The 22,206-nt window shown below is 40.8% G+C and overlaps 1 protein-coding gene across 1 annotated transcript in view; it reads left to right on the top strand.

Moving 5' to 3' along the window:
- The window catches only part of VAT1L (vesicle amine transport 1 like), a 62,675-nt gene that overhangs the window by 5,018 nt on the left and 35,451 nt on the right, over positions 1 to 22,206 (top strand). The window contains exons 2-5 of the mRNA XM_074582869.1: positions 1,805 to 1,934; positions 5,620 to 5,835; positions 17,626 to 17,768; positions 21,368 to 21,471. Coding sequence (XP_074438970.1) covers positions 1,805 to 1,934; positions 5,620 to 5,835; positions 17,626 to 17,768; positions 21,368 to 21,471 — 593 coding nt within the window. The remainder of the gene's footprint in view (positions 1 to 1,804; positions 1,935 to 5,619; positions 5,836 to 17,625; positions 17,769 to 21,367; positions 21,472 to 22,206) is intronic.

Raw genomic sequence — 22,206 nt, 5'->3', positions numbered from 1 at the left:
TCACAGCTCTGCCTCCAGTTGCCCTTTCTTGTCGGAATGTAGTAAAAGTTAAACTTTTTTAAAAAATGCTCACAGTGTGGAAAGATACTCAAAAGATCATCACTGAAGTTAATGTACATAGACAATGGTTGCCACCATGTATGTTGTGGGGTTTTGGGTTTTGTGGTGATTCCCCCCTGCAAGATGATGACTGCCTGGCAGGCATTTTGTTATTTGGAATTTCTCTTTCATTGTCAACATTACAGTGGTGATGTAGAAGGTGATCTTAGCCACTGGATAAGAAGTGGCTTTTTCCAAAATCATTTCAAAGCTCCCAGCTTAACTGTGCCAAAACCCCTCCTAACCTTCCATATGATTAAGTGTTATGAACTTTGTGTATGAGCATGCTGCGTTTTTGTGTTGGTTTTTTTGGTTGTTTTTTTTTTTTTTTAATTATCATTTATTTATTTATTTTTAGGTTTCCTCCTGAGTTTGTCAAACTACATTATCAAAGTCATGTTTTTCAAAAATAATCTATGATCTTGCTTTTACAGAGCTAAAAGTTTTGGGTTCGGGTTGCTCTTAAACCCTCCATCACAGTTGCAAAAATGTAGATTTGGAGGAATTTCCTTTCCCCTCCCACCCCCCAAGTGACCTACATCTGATGAATGCTGTCTTGTCTTCACGCTTATGCTGTGCATCTACTCTGTCTTTTTGTTTGTTGGGTCTGTTCAAGCTGTTTGTGTCTTGATTAGTATTTGACTAAAGCACCATCTTATAAATACTTGTGTGCATCGGTAATTTTATGTATCCAAGGAGTTGCTGGTATCATATGCATGAGTAGGACTGGCTGTATGTGTGGCTTCATAGTTAGGGGAGTTAGTATGCAGCAATTTCAGCGAACAATAAATGCAGGGCTGTGTTGTGGAACAATGGTTTAATGCTGAAACAGATTTTAGCTAGTTAGGAGTTTTAGAAGTTTTAACTCTGTGTGGTGTTTGTGCCAGTAATCAGTATCTGCACATAGTAGATAAAGGGTACCTTTTTTGTGTTTGGTTTTTTTTTTTGGTGGCTGCCTAGAAAACCAAAAAATTTTACTTAATAAAATTGGATAGCATGGAAAAGACAAAGCAAAGATGCTTCAAGATTTTTGCAAAACTGAGACTACAGGGAGGACCTGGTTTTTTTTGTTGTTTTTTTTTTTTCTGAGCAGCAACCCTGAGGGCTCCAAAGACCTAAATACCCTTTGCAAAACTGCACAAAAGTGATCCAGGAGGACCAGTTTTAAAACAACAGCCTTAATACGTTCCTGTCAAAGTTTGGAGTCCTGACTGGGATGAGCACAAGATTCATTCCTGGAGTCACTTCAGAGGTTGTGACAGTTACATCAGGTTGCTCTTGGCCCAAAACATCTGTAATGTGTGAAGTTTGGGGTTTTTTTCTTAAATTGAACTGGGTTTACTTGCCAGCTAGTAATGCATTCATAGAAATCACAATGTTTCCACTGTACTGAATTTATAAATTTGTGGATTTCTATGTGTGACTCCTAAACAGTCTTGTAAGCTTTGGGGCTAGTGATAGATGTGGTTGCCTTGCTCGTGTACACTTCTGCCCGAGGCCGATACAGCACAGTGTCAAGTCAGTGTGTCCCGCACATGAAGAATGTGAATGCCTGCTGGGTCCCTCTGATGCTGTGGAGCCCAGCTTTTTAATGCTGCCCTGAAGTTTTCTGTCTTTCCCATCATTCAGGTCAAGTTTTCCTCCTCTGCTTTGATCTATGGTAATGGTCTTGATTTTATTTTTTTTTTTCCCCTGTGTTTTACAGTGGTTTGAACTTTATTGATTTGATGGTGCGACAGGGGAATATTGACAACCCTCCTAAGACGCCACTTGTTCCTGGGTTTGAATGCTCTGGAATTGTAGAAGCTCTTGGAGACAGTGTGAAAGGATTTGAGGTAATATTTTCTTTATTTTCAGAGCAAGACTAAATAATCACCAGTTCACCGAGTATGTTGTCCCTAATCCCTTCTGGTCTGCCAGCGACAGCACCCTTCATCACCCTGTTGAGATTTGAAAGGGCAATGTTTCCTCGCTGCGTCCCAAGCGTGAGAATGACCTCTTGAATTAGTTTCTAAAGCCACCACTGTCATCTCCTTCAGTCCTTCCTGAGAAGTCACTTGTGCCATGTGCGTATCCTGATGGCTCAATAGGAACTGGAAAGCAGGACTGATGTACTTTCTTAAAGTAACAGAAATTGAGTTAACCTGTAAAGTTTCTTTTCTTGGCCGTTTGCAATCATTGTTGCTCTGTTCCTCAAAGCCCATGCGCTGCTGATTCTAGTTCCAGCTTTTGATCTTGAGTTAACGAGAGCTCCATCTACAGTAAGTGTTGCTTCTTACAACCATGTGCATTCATGAGATGCAGATAAAATTGGGACCGTGATTCTGTGTATATGACTTATTACTCAGGAAAAGGATCTATTTCACCTAGCAGAGTAGTGGTAAATGACAAATAGTTAATGTATATAATAATGCTTTCATAACTGGTTGAAAGTATTTACTCTTTGGTATCTCTTATTACATATAAACAGTATTCTCTCGTACCTCCTGTTCTGTGGTTGATGTTAAACATCTGTATTCTCTCCAATCTTGCACTTTATTTCCTAAGTAGATAGAAAAATTTTGAAATAAAAACTGAGTTAATGCATGTCAATCCAATCTTAGCTATTCGCTGAGTCAGTCATCATCAAGTGATTTCATTTTCTGAATTCTCTGAATTCTTTTTGTATCTTGATCTTAAGAAGACAATTACCTACAATATTTTTATTTAAAGGTAACATTTTTGCTCTTCTAGAAGAGCTGTAAAATATCTCAGTTGAGTGAATATAATGGCCAATTTAGTTTCTAGTAGGGTCTCAGTGATCATTTCTTGAGACATTTCTCTACTTTCTCCCTCCTGCCCCATCTCTGCCTTGAAACAAGTCATAATTTTCCAGTGTTTTCTGTGACAAACGATAACTGAACAATAACTTTGCTGTTTGAAAAACTCTACTGCTTCAGTTGTTCCACTCTAGTATCTTTGTTTTATAGTTATGCTCCATATCGCAGAATATTTTGTGAAAGGAGTATAGAAAGTCTCTGCTCTAGATCAGCATTCTCAGTTTAAAAGTTCTTCTTATTTTTGAAGGCCGTCATGAAGCTACAGCATATGCTACTCGTTTGAATAACATTGCACCTGACTGAATACACTGGCTCTCTTTTAAATTTATGTCTTTGTTCTGACTATAGAACATGTTTGTGCTCTGGTGTACTCCCTGAAATAGAAGCAAGCTGTGGTATTTTATTTTTTTGCTATAATTTGCATAGCCATGGTAGTATTTGAGTGATCTAGAAGAAGGGTCGACACTCAGAATAACTGCTGTGCACAGGTACAGACCCATCAACAGGAGAACGTACCATGGGCAAGATGCAAGAACATGTCTTTATGGGTTTCATGCACAGAATAGGAGCATGACAGATGCTTGTTGTCTTCTTGACATATGCTGTTAGTGCTGTCCATAGCAGTGGCAGGAATGGCAGAGATTGCACCCTACATCTCCTGACCTTCTTTCCCTTTGTAGATCTCTCCCAGTTCAAGTCACATTAAAGCCGTGGGCATTTCATGCTCTAGAAAAGTGTGTCTTACTGGCCCTTAGCCTGTACTGCCCGAGATACTGCACCTGAGATACTGCCAGCCATTTGTCGTCTTCACTTGCTACGATTGCATTATTGTATGACAAATGACAGCACTGAATGGCAGTCCATTTTGACAGCAATGTGTAAGAACATATTTTACATTGAAAGACGGCCTTTTTTATGGAATAATGGTGTAATGCCTATTCCTTCTCCCATTAATAGAAAAAGCTGAGCTCAAATGTATCAGGCCTGATCTCTCTGGTTGTGGGGATGATTCTGAGGAGCTAAGGCCTAATCTGACATGATGTCTAGGCTCTGTATAGTGTTTGCCATAAAATATGGTATTTTTTATTACCAAGAAAACCCTTGGGAATCAACAACAGGGACTTCTGTCTATTATTTATGGTAATCATTTATGTTTGTTTGCAAGGACATTAACATCTTCACTAATTAATCCTAGCAGACTTTAGATTTTAGACGCTTCTCTAACAGCCAAAGGGAACCACAGAGTGGTTACCAGCAAGGCATTGTTAATTTGGATGTGTTTTTCAAAAGGAGGAGGCATTTCATTGAAATTGGAATGACGGTTCTGATTCAGCATCCTCATCCTGAAAGAGACAAACCTTTCAGAGCTGTCAGCAGCACCTTAGCTTTCAGCAAACCCACAATACCCCAAAGTCAAAGTGATGACAAGTACTCAGGAGACCAGAATGTGCTTGGGCTATAAACGTTTGCCTGGAGGCAAAACTGTTGTGCTTTACTCCATTGCTGTGGAATATAGTTGAAATTGTTCAAGAACAATCTGTAGTATTTCTAAGGCATTATTGGGTATTAATAGAACGTAAGAGAGAGAATATGAGGCAGATAATCAAAGGTATTTTAGAGGGACAGCTGCTGTTCATTTTAGTTAAAACAGGAATTCCTGAAGTTTGGTGCTATTCCTTTCTTATTTCTGATACTGTGGCTCCTTTCATGATTAAGGATGCTATTTTTGTTGCTGTATTATAGAAAGGCAAAGAGGTCTAAGACAAGGTAAAATATGTGTAGGGGCTGCTGGTGACAAGCTGTTAGCAAGAGTTTGTGAGAGTCATGCCTAGGAAGGCTTTAATACATTGGCCAAACGTTTGCTCACTGTGGCTGTTCCTAGTAGCCCCAGCAGACCAATTTCTAATTTTACATGAGTGTTGCTTTCCAGGTCTGGCTGTACCCCGGCAGGAGCCCCAGAGCTCCAGTTCCCTGGTTATTATTCATGTCCATCTGTGGGGAGTCACTATCTCCATTTTAAAAACCTGAAGCTGCAGTGAAGGCCATTATACAAACGTATGAATTTGATGTGCCTGGACCTCTGAAAGGTTCCTAGGAGCAACCGACTGTGTCTAATATTACCATAAAATCTTTATTTCCCTTTAGTGAAATACCCTTTCACTACTGTATATTTTCCAAAGAAATTGAGTAGAGAAATGTCGCCTTCAAAGAGAATATTTCATTGCTCCTTTAAATCCTGCCAAAGTCACTTTGTAGGCTTCGTAGTGCCTCAGAATCCAGAGCTGCATTTCTGATGTTTGGGGTGGCTTATTTGAAGTTGCAGGATCAAATTCTGCTCTGACACGTGGTTGTGGAAATGACGATCATGGAAATGTATTGGTAGAATCAGTTATTAAGGTAATAAAAATAGAGGGTGGATACAGACGGTGTTATCTTCTCAATGAGTGTTTTCCGAGCCCTTTCATGTGCTCTGTCTACCAGAATATGAGGCCTCCTCATCTCAATCCGCAGAGAGGAAAAGGATCTCTAAATTAATGTGAAGACTGAGAAAGCAAAGTGAAAATTATTTTAGGTGTAATTTTGCTTGTTTCATGCATCTCATCAATATGATTATAGTCTTTTTTCCTTTTTTATTCATTTTTTTTCCTGTAAGTCTCAATTGCAGCCATATCCTCAACATTGTTTTCTTCCTTTTTTGTAGATTGGAGACAGAGTTATGGCTTTTGTAAACTACAATGCATGGGCTGAAGTTGTATGTACCCCAATAGAATTTGTCTACAAGATCCCTGATGACATGAGTTTTTCTGAAGCTGCTGCGTTTCCCATGAACTTTGTAACTGCCTACATGATGCTCTTTGAAGTTGCTAACCTAAGAGAAGGCATGTCTGTGCTGGTTCACTCAGCAGGAGGTGGGGTGGTAAGTTGGAACTTCTCTTACTTTCCTGTCCCCAGGTAACTGAGGCAGTCTCATGCATCTCCATTTCTGAAATGAGCCAGACCCTGCAGTGTGATTCGGTATCAGACTTCCCTGTGTGAGGGATTGTGATGGGAAGAACTGCATCTGTTTTTCCATCAAAATGGTGATGTCAATGGTTGGCAGGAACTTCTGGTGAAATAAAAATGTTCTGACAATGAATTCTACCCAAAAAACCCTTCAAAAATCCCTAGTCGGTTGTCAGAGATCGACAGAAGTGTTGTCCCAAACATTGCATTGCTGAACTTATGCACCTTGTACTTCTATGTAAAAGAAGGCTGTAATGAAAGGAATAAATCAACTCCCTGTGCAAGGTATTTGTAGGTAACTGTAATCCTCCTTGCAGTAAGTGGCCCTCTTGGAATACTCCTGCAAATACCATGTGTGAGTGTGTGTGATGCTTTCTCTGTGAAAGACCTTTTTCTTTTTTTTTTTCTTTTTTTTTCCTTTGTTGTAGAGGGATTGAGAGCAATGAAAAGAATTCTTACGCCAAGCCTGAGGAAAATATTCAAATGCTGAATTTCAGTCAGTGGCAGCTGCTGCAGGTCATAGTTTGGATCATTAGTAAGGAGGCGTTGTGTTGCATGGGCAAAGCAACAGTAAGATGAGTTTGGTGGAATACCAGGTCATACAATGAAATAAAAAAACCCAGCATTTTGTGTTACCGGTTCCTTGAACTATATTTTAGGAGAATCTCTCTCCTTTGGAAAGTATTTAAGCTTGTGCAAAATATTAAGATACTGACAGGGGCGTACGTTTACATTTGAAATTCTGCAGTCCTTTTCCACAGGACAGATTTTACAACATGAGAACATGAGCAGATCTCAGCATTTCAGGTTGGAGTACCTCTTCTGTTTTCCTATTATGCCTTATTTATGCTAAATTAATATTCTGTTGTTTACTAAGGTCTGGTGGGCAGTCCCAAACACCTTATCCCTAATTCTGTGCCCTTAGACCTTCTTCCAGGTTCACATATAAAAGAAGTCTGTAATCAAAGGAATACATTCATGAGTTCCGTGTACAAAGTATTTTTAGCTAACGATAATCCTACTTGCAGTAAATGGTCCTCTTGGAATACTTCTGTAAATGAATGGAATTTATAATCGTATTATGCTTCGGCACAGTACAACCTAGAGCATTATGGCTGACTATTGTTCTTTAGTATTAAATCTTTTTGTGTGGAATTCAGGACCGTTAAAGCAACACGAGGCCACACATTCAGGGGGACTGTATATTCTACAGGAATCAAAGGCTCAGCTTTAGCTGTAAGGCCATTTACCCAGCTGATACTACACAGAATTAGCAAAACACCCAAAGGCAATCCCTGCGCATATATACATATCTAAAGGAAATGAGCTGCTTCTCCTTATTAAGATAAAGTGTCCTTGCTAAATTTCTTTATTTCTTTCTGTCTTCCTCTTTCTAACCTCACTCTCGCCTCTGTTATTTCTTCCTTTTCTTCCTGAAGCACCGTTAATGCTCTACCAACTCTCACGTGGTCTTCTTCACTAGTGCCCAGCCCCTGTGCTGGGCTGTTCCTGTAGGAGCTGCTGGCTGCCTCTCTTTTTATCACAGTTGTTCAATGAGCAGCTTTTGACTGGTCCTCTGCTGTGGCTGCTTGTGGGCCTCCTCTGAGAGAAGGTGGAGGAAGGACGGGTCCTGGTTGGCAGCCAGGAGAACAAGAAGAAACCAGATCCATCACCTGCTAAGTAGTTAAATAAAACAGGGTTTCCAAGGGAAAGACCAGAGATGCAGGAAGAACAGAGAAGTTGGGCAATAACTGATAAAGGTCGGTGTATGATGCTGGGGGGACTGTACGTGAGAGGGAGACAGGACGCTGAGGGAGAACGCCTCATGCAGGCCCTTGTTCCTTCCAAGGGAAGGATATGTATGTCTAGAATTGGAAAGGAAAGACTTCTCCCATTGCATGCTAGGTCTTACAGGGAAAACATGCCTCTGGAGATGCATGGACTTATTTCCTTTCTGCTAACTAGACGTAGAGATTTCAGAGGGGTCTGTGTTACTCTTTAAACTGCTCTAATAATCTGGCTGTTAATCCTCTGAAAAATTTAACAGCCTCAATCAAACAAATCATTCTCACAAAGTTCTTAGTTAATAAAACAGAAAACCGGCACTGAATTCGCTATGGGAAGAGGTATTTTTTGTGCTGTTGCTTTAATAGATAGAAGGCCCATTCCTGCTTTCAGCGAGTGGGAAACCTGTCCAGTTTGTTTCTAAATGTCATAGAAATTCCAGAACACTTTAATGAGACAATAGGCTCCCTGTGGGACTAGAAGTTTGTAATTGTTCTTTTCTCATTATGCAAGATCATTATTTTAGCTGCTTCAGGCAGTTTATGAAAAAGAACTTGTTGCTTCAAAAATGTTTGTGAGGTTCTTTGTTCTGGCTCCACAGTCCCCTTTAGGAGGATCCTGCAGCTTTTTCAATAAATTGAGTCAGGGAAAATTCTCTAGGACCTTTACTTATTTATTACCTCAGTTTGTTTATGTGGCCCTATTTTTGTTCATAGATATTTTTGGTAGTGAGGTAACTATAGCAATTGTCTTCCCATCAGTGCCTGGGGTATGATTAGTATGTGACAGTATCCTTTAATGTCTGACAGGATGCTTTAGATAAGCGAGTTTACTTGTTCTCAGAAGTTCCAGGGGACATCAGAAGCTGATGTAGAGAAAAAGGAAATGTACCAAGATAACTTATCTTGAAAAAAGTCTGACGTACCTGTCTCTCTGTTACAGAGGCTTGAATCCTGTTCCATACACCAAATGAGTCCCCTCCCTGCCACCCGCCCAGCTGAAAGGTCAGGGCCTCATGCAATCTTCATGGTAGGGGATGTGGCTATTTGTAGGGAAGCACCTTGCTTCTGTGAACCGGGAGGAGAGAGGTGGACACCCACAAACTCAGCTTGTGATGCTCTTGGTATATTGTAGCCTTCCAGCTGAAGAGGAGGACCTGCTGCAGTGCTTAGAAAAGGGGTTTGAAAGGAGAGATTATATTTACTTTTGTTTCCTGGGACTGGCTTGTTGATTTTCGTTGTTGGGAAAGGGGGCTGCTTTGGTGTTGGTTTGAGTTTCCTGTCTCTCTTTCCCTCTGGAGACAGGGGCGGTGAAGAGAGACTGACTCTCAGCTCTCAACCTCGACAGTGAAGTAGGCTGGAGGAGTTTCAGGGGCCTTTTAGGAAAAGTACAGGCTGACAGTTGCATTGCATCATTCAATGGGACTTCAGCAAGAAATTCATGCCTTGCAAAGCGTTCTGTTCTGTTCTGATTGCTTGAGCTGCTGCTGACTGAGATCTAACGAGGACAGTGGTTGTCATACGCTCCCTTTCAGGCCTCTGCTTGGCAGGACCCTTAACGCTTCTGCTTAAACCATTATATGGAGTAGCAGGTCAGTTCAATAATTAGCAAAAGATATAATTGTGTAATGCAAATGGAGTTTAAATGATTAAATCTACGGAAATGTTTTAAGTGTCCTTCTGGACTGATTGCTAAAATAAGGGGAAAGTCAGCTCACACTGAACTTCAAAAACTTCCTATTATACATTCATAGAAATTAATGCTCAGAAATATGAGTTGTCAAGAACATATGACTTACTGCAGGATATATATTGGCCTAACTTAACTGTAAAATGCTGTAATTAGTGTTTGAAATGACTGTAAGACAATAGTAGAGTAGCTCCCTTCACAAGTATACTCCCACGTCTTTTTTCAAGTGAAGCGAAGTGGCGACTGAAGAAAATACGCTGAGAAAACCGAGCAGTAGCATGCACCCCGCTGGGACTGATCTGCTGCATGGAGCAATTAGTTCTTTCAAATGAAGACTGTTTAGGTCAGTGCATTCAGTGCAAGTCACAGTACAGGCTTGTATGAGATTATAAAGTTGCTCTGAAAATTATTAATGTAAACTTTTAAACTGTATCCTGGATTAGTTGAATTAGTACAAATATAGGACTGTTGTATTAAAAAAAAAAAAAGACCCAAACAAAAATCCAAAACAGACAAAAAAACCCAAAGCAAAAATCCTTAGGCTCTTCTGTTCTGGCTTTAATAAATTCAGTCTCTCTCTCTATGATACCTGCCTGTAAAATTAATTCTTTTGGGGATTCATACTTGTGAGAGACAGCCATTATGCGCACTTGCTTATTTGTTTGAATTCTGAATATTTAGAGCACAAAACTTTGGTCATTTACCAAGATTATGTAAACACTTCAATTTCATCACTTAACCCCTCAGACGCAAGGCAGAATTATCAGCGAATTCTTTAGCATTTTGATCTTACAGGTGCTAAAATTAAGCTGCCTTTCATGAAGGAGCATCAATTGCTATCCCAAAGCCATGATCTGACCTTCCCTTTCAGGCTCAGCAGCAGAAGAAGCACAAGCAGAGTAAGTTACAGATGCAGCTCTTGTGTTTGAATTTGAAGGGTAAATCTGACTTGGCAGCAGATTTAGGTCATCCTGGCAGGATTGGTTACTGCTTGGCAGGAACCCTTTTTTTTTATTGTGTCTCCCTTGCATAAATTGCAAATATTTGAGGATGTGTTCCAAACTGAATCACTGAAGTGGTGGTATTTTATCTGACAAAGAACTGGCACTCCTTAGTAAACATAGTCACCTGCTATCACAGGCAGCTGTTAAAATGGTTATCAGTTCTCAATTTTCCTAAAAAAGCTACCTATGTATTCATCCCTTCAAATTCTCTCTGCTCTGTCTTGCTCAGTGAGAAGTCTTTCTCAATTTCCAGACTTTATTTGTGGTCAGTTAATGTATCTTTGTTCTTCTGCTGGTGTTGTCCATTAATTAAAATCAGCTATTCTTTCCTCTTGGGGCACTTCTTTCAGATCTTTTTGGGAGGATGGTGTCTTTACGGCTAGAACAAGCTCAGAATCGAATCTCTCCTTGGCCTGTATTTTTCAGGCTGAAAGCAGGTTGGTTTGTTCATACTGCTTTTTTTTTTTTTTTTTTTGTAAGGTCAGATGTCTATTTCCTTGGTCATCCTGCAAACACTGGTCCAGGCAGTTACATACACATTTCCCAGTCTCTGAGCTGGTTGGCAGCAAAGCAGCAGTAAGCCGGTATGGAAGCCAGAGCCTTTTAAAATAGGTCTCACAGCATCCCTTATCCTTTTAAACATTGTATGGGTAGACTGAATTTAGGTCTGTCTGCACCTAGCAGGTAGGAGCACATTAAATAGCACTCTTGTGTTTGAGTCAGTCCTTCTTGAATGCGAATAATTAGAATTTACTCCGCTCTTCTGATGGTCCTGGCCAGCATACTGTACAGTGGCATTAATACTTCCCAGTTTGCTGAAATCTTTATTCGATACCTCCCAGGACTGCACTCGCTATTTCCGTATTAGCAGTTCAGAGCCATTCTGCATTTGATGAATACACCCCAAGTGCTTTCCTCTTATTTCATCTCCAGCACCTGAGGAAGGGAATAAATCGGCTCACACAGAGCTCTGTGTAACCAAGTCTAGGCTGCTCTAAGTACCCAGGCTGCTCACTTAGAGCCAGACGGGGGATCTCCATGCTGGGCTGCCCTGTGCTGCTGGATGCCTGTAAAGCAGTGGATGTGTTTTCCCCAGCAGCTCGGGAGAGTCCCAGTGCCATGCCTGAGTCTTATTTCCAGATGCTGCCACAGACCATCATCTATTAATCAAACACAAAAGCTTGGCAAGTGTCACACAAAAAGCAATTTCCCTGGCCAAAGCAGGCTGCAGGCTCTGAAGGCCTTTCTTTCTTTTTGCCTCTCTCAGCCCTGCACTCGTGAATTCCCTGAATCCCCTGCTGCGTCATGTCACAGATGGGCAGCGCTTAACTCTTCCTTGGCTGCACCACCTTTTCAGATAGACCACATATCCTCTGGGCGAGGATCTTGGCTGCGCTGTGTTGTCATAGCTCCGCCCAACTGAAGGAGGTTTATACCAGACAGAGATTCAGTCCCAAATTCTGGATGCACCTCAGTTGCACAATTTTGAAAGGGGGTAGGAAAAAACACGCCCTGCTAATTGTTGCAGAAAATAAGAGATTTTGAGGGTAAGAGAGATCATTGTCTCATGATGAGTCTTTCTTTTCCTTCCTCTTCTTCAAAACTTATTTGTGGTGCGCTGAGTGTAGCAGATGCTGCCTTACTGTTGTTCAGGAATCACATTTCAGTTTGCCCACTCTGCAATGCTCACCTTAGTGTTTTGGTTTCCAATTTCCTCTACTGTAATTGGAAAAATGACACCTTCAGGAGAAGGAGTTTTGTGTGTCTGACTTCTAACACCAGAGGACAGTTTTCGTTGATGCCAGGAGACTAGCAGATGTCTTCTCTTGCAGTTTTCTTGCTATGTTAGTGTACTGCGTACCACCTTCAGATATGGTTATGTGGTATCAGAGAGTTTTGGAAATGTGGATTCTCTTCACGTTTGGTTCCAGACAGGTTTCTTGTGCAAGATTAAGTCTGAATTTTTTTTTTTTCTAAATGCTGTAGCATCTCTGGGCTGCAAAAATATATCATAGAAATGATAATTTGTTACTGGTGCTATTGGTTCTAATAGATGTAGTTTTGCAGGGTGATATCTTTTAGATGCTTTGTTCTCTCCTGCTATAAAGCTGGGCTCAGTTTACGTAATAGCAAAAAAGATGCTTTGGTGAAGGTACGTATACTGTGATCTGTAACTGCTGTAATTCAGTGCACAGCTCACACATCAGAGTGCGGTCTGGCTTCTGCCATCAGGTCAGACGCTTTTGGAAATCCACTAACTTATCCCCCTTATTTGTATTTCATCCAGTGAAATTAGTAAGTATTGATAAGATAATTAGATTAGTAAGTTTTCTTCTATTCGTGCTTTCTATATTGACTCTTAAATGTCAATGCCATTTTATTTTTATAGTTTGAAATTGTTTAAATGCACAGAACAGTCTATTTCACTTTTTATTCCTAAAAATCTACTTTTCTGTTCTTTTATGTGATTATCTCTGTATGAGAGTTTGCAATCCTACAGGTTTAAAGATTGGTTTTAAAGCAAAGGAATGTAAAGAAGTCTCAGTCTTTTTACTGGAACGAAAACTATTCTAAGCATATCCATTTATAATAAATTCTGTAATAATTGTGTATGTGGATTAGGTTCAACATACTGGTTTTATAAATTGACAGGATACCTTGAAAGGGAATCCATCAAACAGACTTTGAAGCTAAAGAGACACAAGACTCCTACGCAAATCCAGTATTAGGAGATGTACATTTCCACAGAATACTTTAATCCAACTTGTTAATTTCTTTGAGGACTCAGCATGTGGAGTTCCGCATGATAAGTAGTATATAAAATATATATATTTTAAAGGAGATTAATTCTGTTGTAAGGGAATGTTTTGTAACCACGTCTATCCCTTCAGTGAAGCAATTGATCAGTAGTCTTCTTCAAAGACTGCTAAATCCTATTAAAGGTTAAATTAATTGTCCAAATGAGAATTATTTTTTGCCACTTACTAATTTTCACAGGTTCAGGAAGCAAGAATCTAGTCTGTACTTATATGTAGAAATTTGCATCGTATATGAAAAATTAAATGTGTGAAGAGTTTTATTTTCATTTTTCAAATCATGCCTATCTAATTAGACACCCTCTCGCAAGGTTTTAGAGTTCATACGCTATTTCTGATAACCTGCTGCCTGTTTCCATATCTGTGTGTTCTCCACGGTGAAAGCTGGTAGCAGGGATGATGTGGTTTTGTCTGGGCAGGGAGGAGACGGAAAGCTCTCTTGCTTCAGTCTACCACCAAGCGGTTTTTAGGAGGGGAATGGCTTTGGAATCCAAAAGACCAGAGAGGGCTCGTGTACCCCCGTGACCCGGGTGCTTCCCGGGGAGAGCGTGCAGTGGGGCAGGAGTCGGCGTGGATACCTCGCCTGCCCCTCCACGGGCCTGGGAGGGGGATGTGCTTCCTTCCAGCTGCAACCCCCTTGCTGCATACTTCATTTGTGAGCTATGGGTGTTCTCAATACCAGGGCCTCGCATACTTGCAATTAAAACGTATAGCACTTGAAACACTGGCTACTAATCCAGAGGTAGCTAGATGACTTGAGGGATTAGAAAAGAGACTTAAGAGTGACTTGCGTAGCCACACCGCTGTTTTGGAGCTTAGTCGAATTCCACAGAAATTAGCGAAATGTTTGAGTTCATAGGTTGAGTTCATTTCTCCTTTTTTGGTGGGGAAAGCATGAAAGGTCCAATATCAGCCTTTATTCCAAGATTTCTGAAATACGAATGCTAAGAATACTTCACACAAAAATAAGTAAGAGTCAATGTCAAATTAAGAGCTTCAGAAAGCCGTGGAAGAATGTCTTGTGGAATTGCCTCAAAATACTTCAGTGATGTTCATCCAATTATAAAAGGACTGGTCATATGAGTCAGTTTTAGGCTTTAAATATCTCCAGAAACCTGGAAAGTATTCTGATCCTGGGTTTTAGGTGATGAGCTTATCTCTATGGGGGAAGGGAGGAGTGTACTAAGGAGTTTGAGTCAGGAGGAAAGTAAGTTATGCACGTCCTGGGTTTTTTGTGCATTTCTCCTATTCATCTGACTGTCAGTTTGTTAGATGTTAATCATCTTCTGCATGATAAAAATCAGCATGTTTTCTACTCTAATATTTGACCTTTTAAACATTCAGTGGTTTTGATTCAGGATATACTCATTATCCCTCATCTTCCCAAGTTAGATTGAAAATGCAGAAAACTAATTAGAGAATAGATCAATAATGTCAGAATTTCTCTCAAGTAGCATACACTATAAAATACTGACTTACCTAAATCACTATGGGTGATGTTTTTCTGGGAGACGCAGAAAGTGAGAAAAGAGGATGGCCAGTGAAAATGACTTCAGAAAAGCAGAGATATAAAATCCAGATTTTTTTTTTCTTGTAATTTTAAGTTACAATGTCTGTGGAGGCTAAAACCTGGGCTTCAGAATAAGACGGTAAGTTATAGAGAAATGAAGTATGAGATGGGCAGTATTTCTGCTCCCTGAAGACATTAGATCTTGTGAGATGAGGTCCCTCAGGAATGGATTTTCCTATGATTTCCTAAGAGATTAAGGATTCCAACCCAGGAAAGACGGTGGATGATTTTAAAAAGAAAAGGTCATTTATATTTGGTATTGGATTACCATGCTATGAATCAGCGTTCATATCTGCGTCCTGCTGTACGTTTCTCTGAGCTCTTGGACAGGTTGTAGAATTTGCTGTGCTATTCCATTTCGCATCTGTAAAATGAGAATGTATCTCTTCTCCTGCTCTCTTCTCTGGGGCTATCGGTACCTGTCCAAAGGATCACATAAACTGTGCCTTGCTGTGCAGCTCTTTACTGACTAACCCAGCAGGAAACCAATCGAAACTCCTGGATGCCATCGTATATAAATAATAATACTGTCCTCTTGCAATGTTCAGCTCAGAGGATTGTTACTAGCAATTACATTGAACATTATATGTGAGGATGCCAAGCCCCTCCAGGGTGTGCAGGGTTATCTAATTATTCTACCGTAAATAAAACCCAAGCACTGATTACTGGTATTTACATACTAATAATCAAGGGTTTTGGTTGGAATGAACAGAAATGTGTTTATCCATGGATGACTTTATTGGTAATGCATGCAGTTTACAAATTACAATTTTCTGACTGTAAATATAACTAAGAATCTGCTGAATTCCATCAGTCAGTATTTTTAGAATGACAGTGCCATTCCTTGCTTCTGGGCACATCCATATAACCCTGCTAGCTCCAGTGGAATAATGTGGTTGCAACAAGAGGCAGAATTTGGCTACCAAAAGTCTGTGTTTCATTTGTTAGTGTGTTAAGACTAAAACAAAACCCAGGGTTGTAAAACGATGACCTGTTAGGATCGTTTTTGAAATCCATATGGCTCGGTATTTATACAGTGCTTCCCTTCTACTCTCAGCCTCATGAAATTAGAGGTTATAACTTTGAGAAGGTAAAGCCTTCTGAGGCCCGAAGCTGGAAAGTCAATTACAGACACTTAAACGTGCAAACTTTCCGACTCCCCAAGCCCTGTCTAAACAATGAGCTTTAGGGCCTGACTGATGCTGCTGGATTCCTGCCTGGACACCAGATCTTCCTGTTGGAGGTGCCTGCAGAGGCCACATCTCCCTTCGTGGAAGGTCTCCGGTAGCTGGTGCACAGTGAGCGCGCAGGAGCACACTGCTCCTCTTGGCTTCTCTCAGGGGTCTGTGCGCAGCGGGCTTGTGAGATAGTTGTTCGTGGACGCTTGCTTTGGGGCAGAGGGAGACATGTCAGTCTTGTCTAGTTTCTTGCGCAGAACGTGAACTGGAAGTCTGTCGTGAAGGCAGAATCCTTTCAGTACCTTTGTCTCCATGCCTCCGGCCAGCAAATACTCTTCCACTCAGAATTTTACCCCAATTAGCTTGAATTCCTAAGGAACACCTGCATGAATTTGGGAAAATACCTGCATGAAGTAGGGCAAAAGCAAGTTTTGGTAGAAAGTTTTTTTTTTTTTTTTCTGTCTTGTTCCAATTACTGTTGCTTGGGAGTATTTACAGTGTTTGAATACCTGTGTGTGTGTGAGAGGATGTGTGTATAGATTTGCGTAGATGGGAGGAAGCTGGGGCCACCTGTCAGAGCAGATGACTTATCTTTTTCAGTATTGTAATTTTCATCATGGCATTAGAAGGAACCTGGTTTTGTTTCAAAGCCCAGAAATCAAAAATATGACATGAAATTTGCATGTTATGTGCTGCGAGAACTTCTTCCAAGCTTGTCTAAACATCAACATAGGGAAAAATAAGCTTACAGCATGGAGCTGAGAGGATGCAGTAGGAGAATGATTTCCCTGTATGTGCTCTAGGCCATTTTCTCCCCTTTGCTGTTGCTCAGTTCTGAGGTTGGGGCACTGGCCTAAGTAGACCTGTTAGTGTGACTCATAGCTGTTCTTGCATTTTAAATAATCACTAATAATTATTGCTATTAGTAAGAGGTGAACCAGGTCTGCTTTACTATGCAGTATTTGTTATACTGACTTGCAACCGTAAGAAAATATGATTGCTTGGGAACAATAGGCTACATGCTGTACTGGGAGTGACTACACTGCACCTTCTGTATTAGCATTGCAAAATCCTGAACAATAAAAGCTGTATCTGAGTACCAGGAGAGCCAAATACTTTTACATTATTGGCCAGAAATTCTCTTCTGGCATCAGATGCTGCAAGGGCTTCTCCGTGAGCAGAGAGGGTTTCGGTCATCTGTGGAAGCGGTCGGCACTGTTCTGAGGTATGATGTGCAAAGAGGACTGAGGATGTTGCTCCAGGGGCTCTGGGGAAATGCACGTGGGATGCGAAGTAGAAAACGAGAAATATTTCTCATGCACTCTTTCAGTAATCATTTTTGGTGGTCCTTGTAAATTACTGCCATTTCCCTTAAATTACACTGCCTTTGTTAAAAGAACAAGGAGAACTCTTTCCCAATACAATTTTAGGTAGATTAAATTCATTTTATCCCTGCAGTTGCTTTGTCTTCAGAATATCCTTTTGATTTAAGTGTGGGTTCTTTTCTTGTGGCTGAACTGCATTGCACTGGCAAGAAATTAGTTTGGGAAGTCTTTGTACATATTTGGTCTTCGATTTTGCTGTGTCATGAGTGAATTGGCAGTTGTAAAGTCTGTCAACCAATTCCTGTGTCAGTAAACTAACGCAATGATGTGTTTGCAGGGTCAAGCTGTTGCTCAGCTCTGTTCAACTGTTCCCAATGTTACTGTTTTTGGAACAGCTTCATCTTTCAAACATGAAGCAATCAAAGACTCAGTAACTCACCTGTTTGACAGAAATGCAGACTATGTTCAAGAAGTAAAAAGGTAATCTTTTCTTTTCCTGAGTAAGGGTTGTATAGTACCTGGCAAAATACTATGGAAGATACTGGGACGCTCATATTCATGGGAAGAGATGAGATCTGTGAGTTTGGGAACTGTAGTTTATTCCAGATGTTCCATCTGTCCGCTACAAGGGACAAGATAGCGAGCATCTCCCTGTTTCTTTATAATCAGCATAAGCCTCACTGGTCCACACTCATACTTGGACATCTGTTGCAAGCAAAGCAAATTAAGTGAAAAAGAATAAAGGCTGTACTTTGCTATTGTCTGCATGTGTAGTAGCTCACTGCAATGCACTGAGTAAGACTTTTTCAGAGGATCTGTAAGTTATCCAGGTTTTGGAGTTCTCTGGTGTGTTTCCATCTGCCTGGGTTTTTATCCTCTGCCAGGGATTGATATCAGCGCACATGATGTCTGTTTTAATTTCAGATCCTTAGATTTTGTTTGTTTGTGTTCAGATTAGAATCATGCTGTTGCCTTTTGAAGTCATCGTGTGTGTTTCTGTTTACATGCGTTCAAATACTTTGTTTTCCAATTTGTCTGTTTTTAGATATTGATGTTGATAGAGGTGGCAGAACTTTGGAATTGATAAGAAAATCTTAGTAAAAAATGATTTTTCTTGTCAGACAGATAAGAATAATCTTTTCCCTTCATCTTGTGTCTGTCAAAATACTTGATTATGTAGCTGGGTATAAAACAGGAACTTCTCACGGGGCACCCCAAGGTAGTAGAGTTGACAGGTTTCCTCTCAAACTTCTGCGTTCCTGGGAGTGACGTGCAGCGTCTCAGGAGGTCTCTTAGTACAAGGGTTACCAGCACTCAAAGAGGGCCTTCGGCATACAGCAGGCTTCTGTCTGAGCTGTTAGCAACCCGGACTGGTGCTGGAGGAGAAAGCAGGGTGTCTTGCTACTGTTTCTGGAGCGCTCCCAAGGGCTTAAGAGGACATTTGAAATGATCCATCACAGAGGCCATCTTATATCACAGGAAAGTTTTTCTGTATGGGAAGTTTCACTAAAAAAGATAGGACTTGTCCAGCTGATGAGACCCCTGCCGTTTTCTTACAGCTCAGAAGAACTGCAGCGCATTTCTCCAGCCCTTCGGTAGCCTTTCTCTTGGGGAATATACATACCTAAGTGTTTTGCTGCCCCTGGAAAGTTGCTGTGGTGAGATGAAGACTGAATTCTAGCAATCCCCACTTTACAAATATTGATTCAGCAAGAAAGAACTCTTGAAAACATTAATGAGAGTTCAACACCAAACTTAATCTTAACTCTTGGCAGGGGTAGGAGGAGATCTGATGTAAGTGGGTATGTGATGTGGGAGCAGATACAACAGAAATCGATGCTTAAAATAACCCAAAAGGGAATAAAGCCCCTTTAACTTCTGATAACTTTGTGATTGCAGATAATGTTGGCTGCTTCTGCCCTTCATCGGGACAGTTCTTTTTGGGACAGTTCCCTGACACCAGCCCTGACTCTGTGTAACAGACTGTAATTACTGAAATCAAAAGGAGACCTGGTTGCGAAGGGGTGGAATTCTGTTTAAGTCTGTTAAAATCCCTTTTGGTGATCCTGCGTTTTCACGTACTTTTTTCACCTCGCAATAGACCGATGAGGCAGAGAACCAGAGGGTACGAAAGATAAAATATAGATGCAAGAAGCTAGTTTGTGCTGCTTTTGTGGTAGGGAAGTGTGTAGTATTAGCAGAATTGATAGCCCTGATTAAAAGTCAGAATTGGCATCCTGTAGAATATGCCAGTGCTCTTAGATTGGTGTATTTTTTGCTTTGAAAAAATTATTTTTACATTGAAAGAATAATTTAAAATAATTTTTAAAAAAGTACAGTGGTAATTCTGAGAATGCTATAAAGATAAATTGAATTTCTAGATTGTCTTTTGAAAGAGGCGCTGGGGGGGACAGTGTAGTTTGGTTTGCTGGCTATCAACTGTGTGCTGTGTTCTGCTTAAAATGTTTGGCCAGCAGGGAATATGGCGCGTCTGCCTTCGCCTGCCTGGTGTACACTGAGTCAGGGGCAGCCCTAAGGGAAGGGGAAGGCTCTTCCTTTGAGGGTCTGTGAGTGGGAAGGGGTGGGCCTGTGGTTGAGAGAGGGTAGTGGTAGGAACCTGCTTTATTGCAGGTGACTGGGGTATTCCGTGGAAGAGCTTTCATCAGGGAGCAAAGTCTAAAAAAAGAAAACCTGCCCCCAAAAGCCCAAGCAAATGAACAAACAAAAAAGCCCCAACCCACAGAGGTGAGAGGACTGTGGAAATGTTCCTAGGGGATGTGGGATCAGTTCAACTGTGGAAGCCACCAAAAGCTGTTCAACTGCAAAGTCATTATTCATTTACAGTGAAGGCTCATCTGGGGGCCTGAGTATAAACAATTTATTACCCCACGTATGGCAGCAGTACCAAAGAATAAAGTTGTCTGAGTTTGTAGCTGTTTGTAGACAGTGGATGTCCAAGTATCACCTCTGTTTTACGAGGAAACAGATGCATTACAAGCCATAAAGCTTTACCTTTTCCCTGGCTTCTAATTGTGGTTACACCACTGTGGAAGGCAGGGTCATCAGCAGCTAATGGACGTTCCCAGGGATTAGATGCTGTTGACTGCCCCTTAAACATTTCACAGTCTCCAGGTCGCGATTCTCTTGTACTGTCTGCAGCAGTAATTTGCATAATTGTTTAAGAGTATTAATTGAGAATTTGCTACTGCTTGGGCTGTTTGCTTGGTTAGGAGGTAGGATATTAGACTTAGATCAAACTAGTGATAGGACTTTGCAGGCTGATGTTTTACCAGAAAGAAAAAGTACATCAGGATATTGGGGTGTATTGTTTTTCTTCTTCAGCATCATATTGATGTTGCACTCACAAAGCTATTTATTGGAAAATTACAAATATGCAAACTATTTATTGAAATGGTTTCTGCTTTCTATATTATGGCCTGATTGTATCCTTAGAGCTGGGTTTCCAGCTCTTGGTGACTTCTCTTTATGCTCGATTTAACTCTTTGCTGGCGATACAGAGTCTGTAACAGAAGACTCTTTAAATAACTTTAAAGGACATAATTTTATCTGAGAAGAGCTAGGCTAAAAAGTGCTGTTTCCTAGGAATTCAGAAAACGAGTATAGGATGTGAATAAAAGAAGTGGATTGGTTTTTTTCTGACATTCATTGACCAAAAAAAAGACATTCTCTGACATTCACATTTACTCAAAAAGAGCTTTATATCTGTCATCTGTTTTTTGGTGATATAATTTTACTGAAAGCCCTCAAGAAGGGAGAATGAGATGTTTTCCCACTGGTCTAAGCCTGAAAGGCGTGGTTTGGCTAGCACAACAAACTCGCAGTCCAGCACTGAATGAGTTTGAATTGTCTTTTGATGAGGAGGAACTTTTCATGTAGTTAAAGCCTCAGCCTTAGAGTTCTTTCTCAAGTACCTGGAAAATCTTAGTGTTGTGTTAAAAGTCAGCCTGTATCATGCTGGCTGACCAGTCCTGTGGGTCTATTGTAAGGTGAGATTTGAGGTCCCTTCCAGCCTGGTATTCTATGATTCTATATTCTGTGATTTCTTTCTTGCTTTTTAGAATCTCGACAGATGGAGTTGATATCGTTTTGGACTGTCTTTGTGGAGAAAATACTGGGAAAGGCCTCAGTCTTCTCAAACCACTTGGAACTTACATTTTATATGGTGAGTGCAAAAAGCTAGGTACATTTTCAAAACCAAAGCTTTGCAAAGCTTAAAATCACCTATGCCACTCCTTCCAGAATTGGAGGCCGCCATGTTATGCTTTCTCAATTTGACCATTTCCAATCAAGGATTTTAGTGAAGGGGAGCATGGACTAAATTATTGAGAAACAATAGCTAATATGAAGAAACTCTTCAAAAAAAAAAAAAAAAAAATCCAAAAGTAAAACCTAACACGTGCTTCAGATTGTTAAACACTATTGTGTGGTACAGGAGAAGTGTAGGAGAAAACTTGGATCTCTCTTGGGATCACAGTGTGGCCAAGGAAACTGTAATATAATTCTTGTGGGAGGGAAGCCTGGAGGAAGATTTCAGGAAGAATGCTATCGTTTTTATTTGACATGACTTTGAAGAATTCAGGCCCAGGCTTCTGTTCACAAATTTCCATCGATGTGCGCGGACTGTTCCACATGCCGAGTAAACATGTCTTTCCTGCAGTTGTGCCAGGTTGCCATGTTGTGTGTTGATAAAGCAGCCCAAGCTTCTGTAGGAGGACAGCTGAAGGGATTGCTAAAGTTTGGAAATGAAGAATGTATCTGTATGTCAGTGGAAGGTGCAGTGGCATCGTGGATGAGCATACCTGCTTCCTTGGGCTTCCATCTAGCCAGCAGGGTGGCGATAACGAGCGCATTGTCACTCGGTATCTGCTTGGGCTGTACAAGCCAACCTGCTTCCCTG

This window comes from Larus michahellis, chromosome 4, assembly GCF_964199755.1.
Source record: "Larus michahellis chromosome 4, bLarMic1.1, whole genome shotgun sequence".
Taxonomy (NCBI): Eukaryota; Metazoa; Chordata; class Aves; order Charadriiformes; family Laridae; genus Larus; species Larus michahellis.
This window is presented reverse-complemented; position numbering and strand designations above follow the sequence as displayed.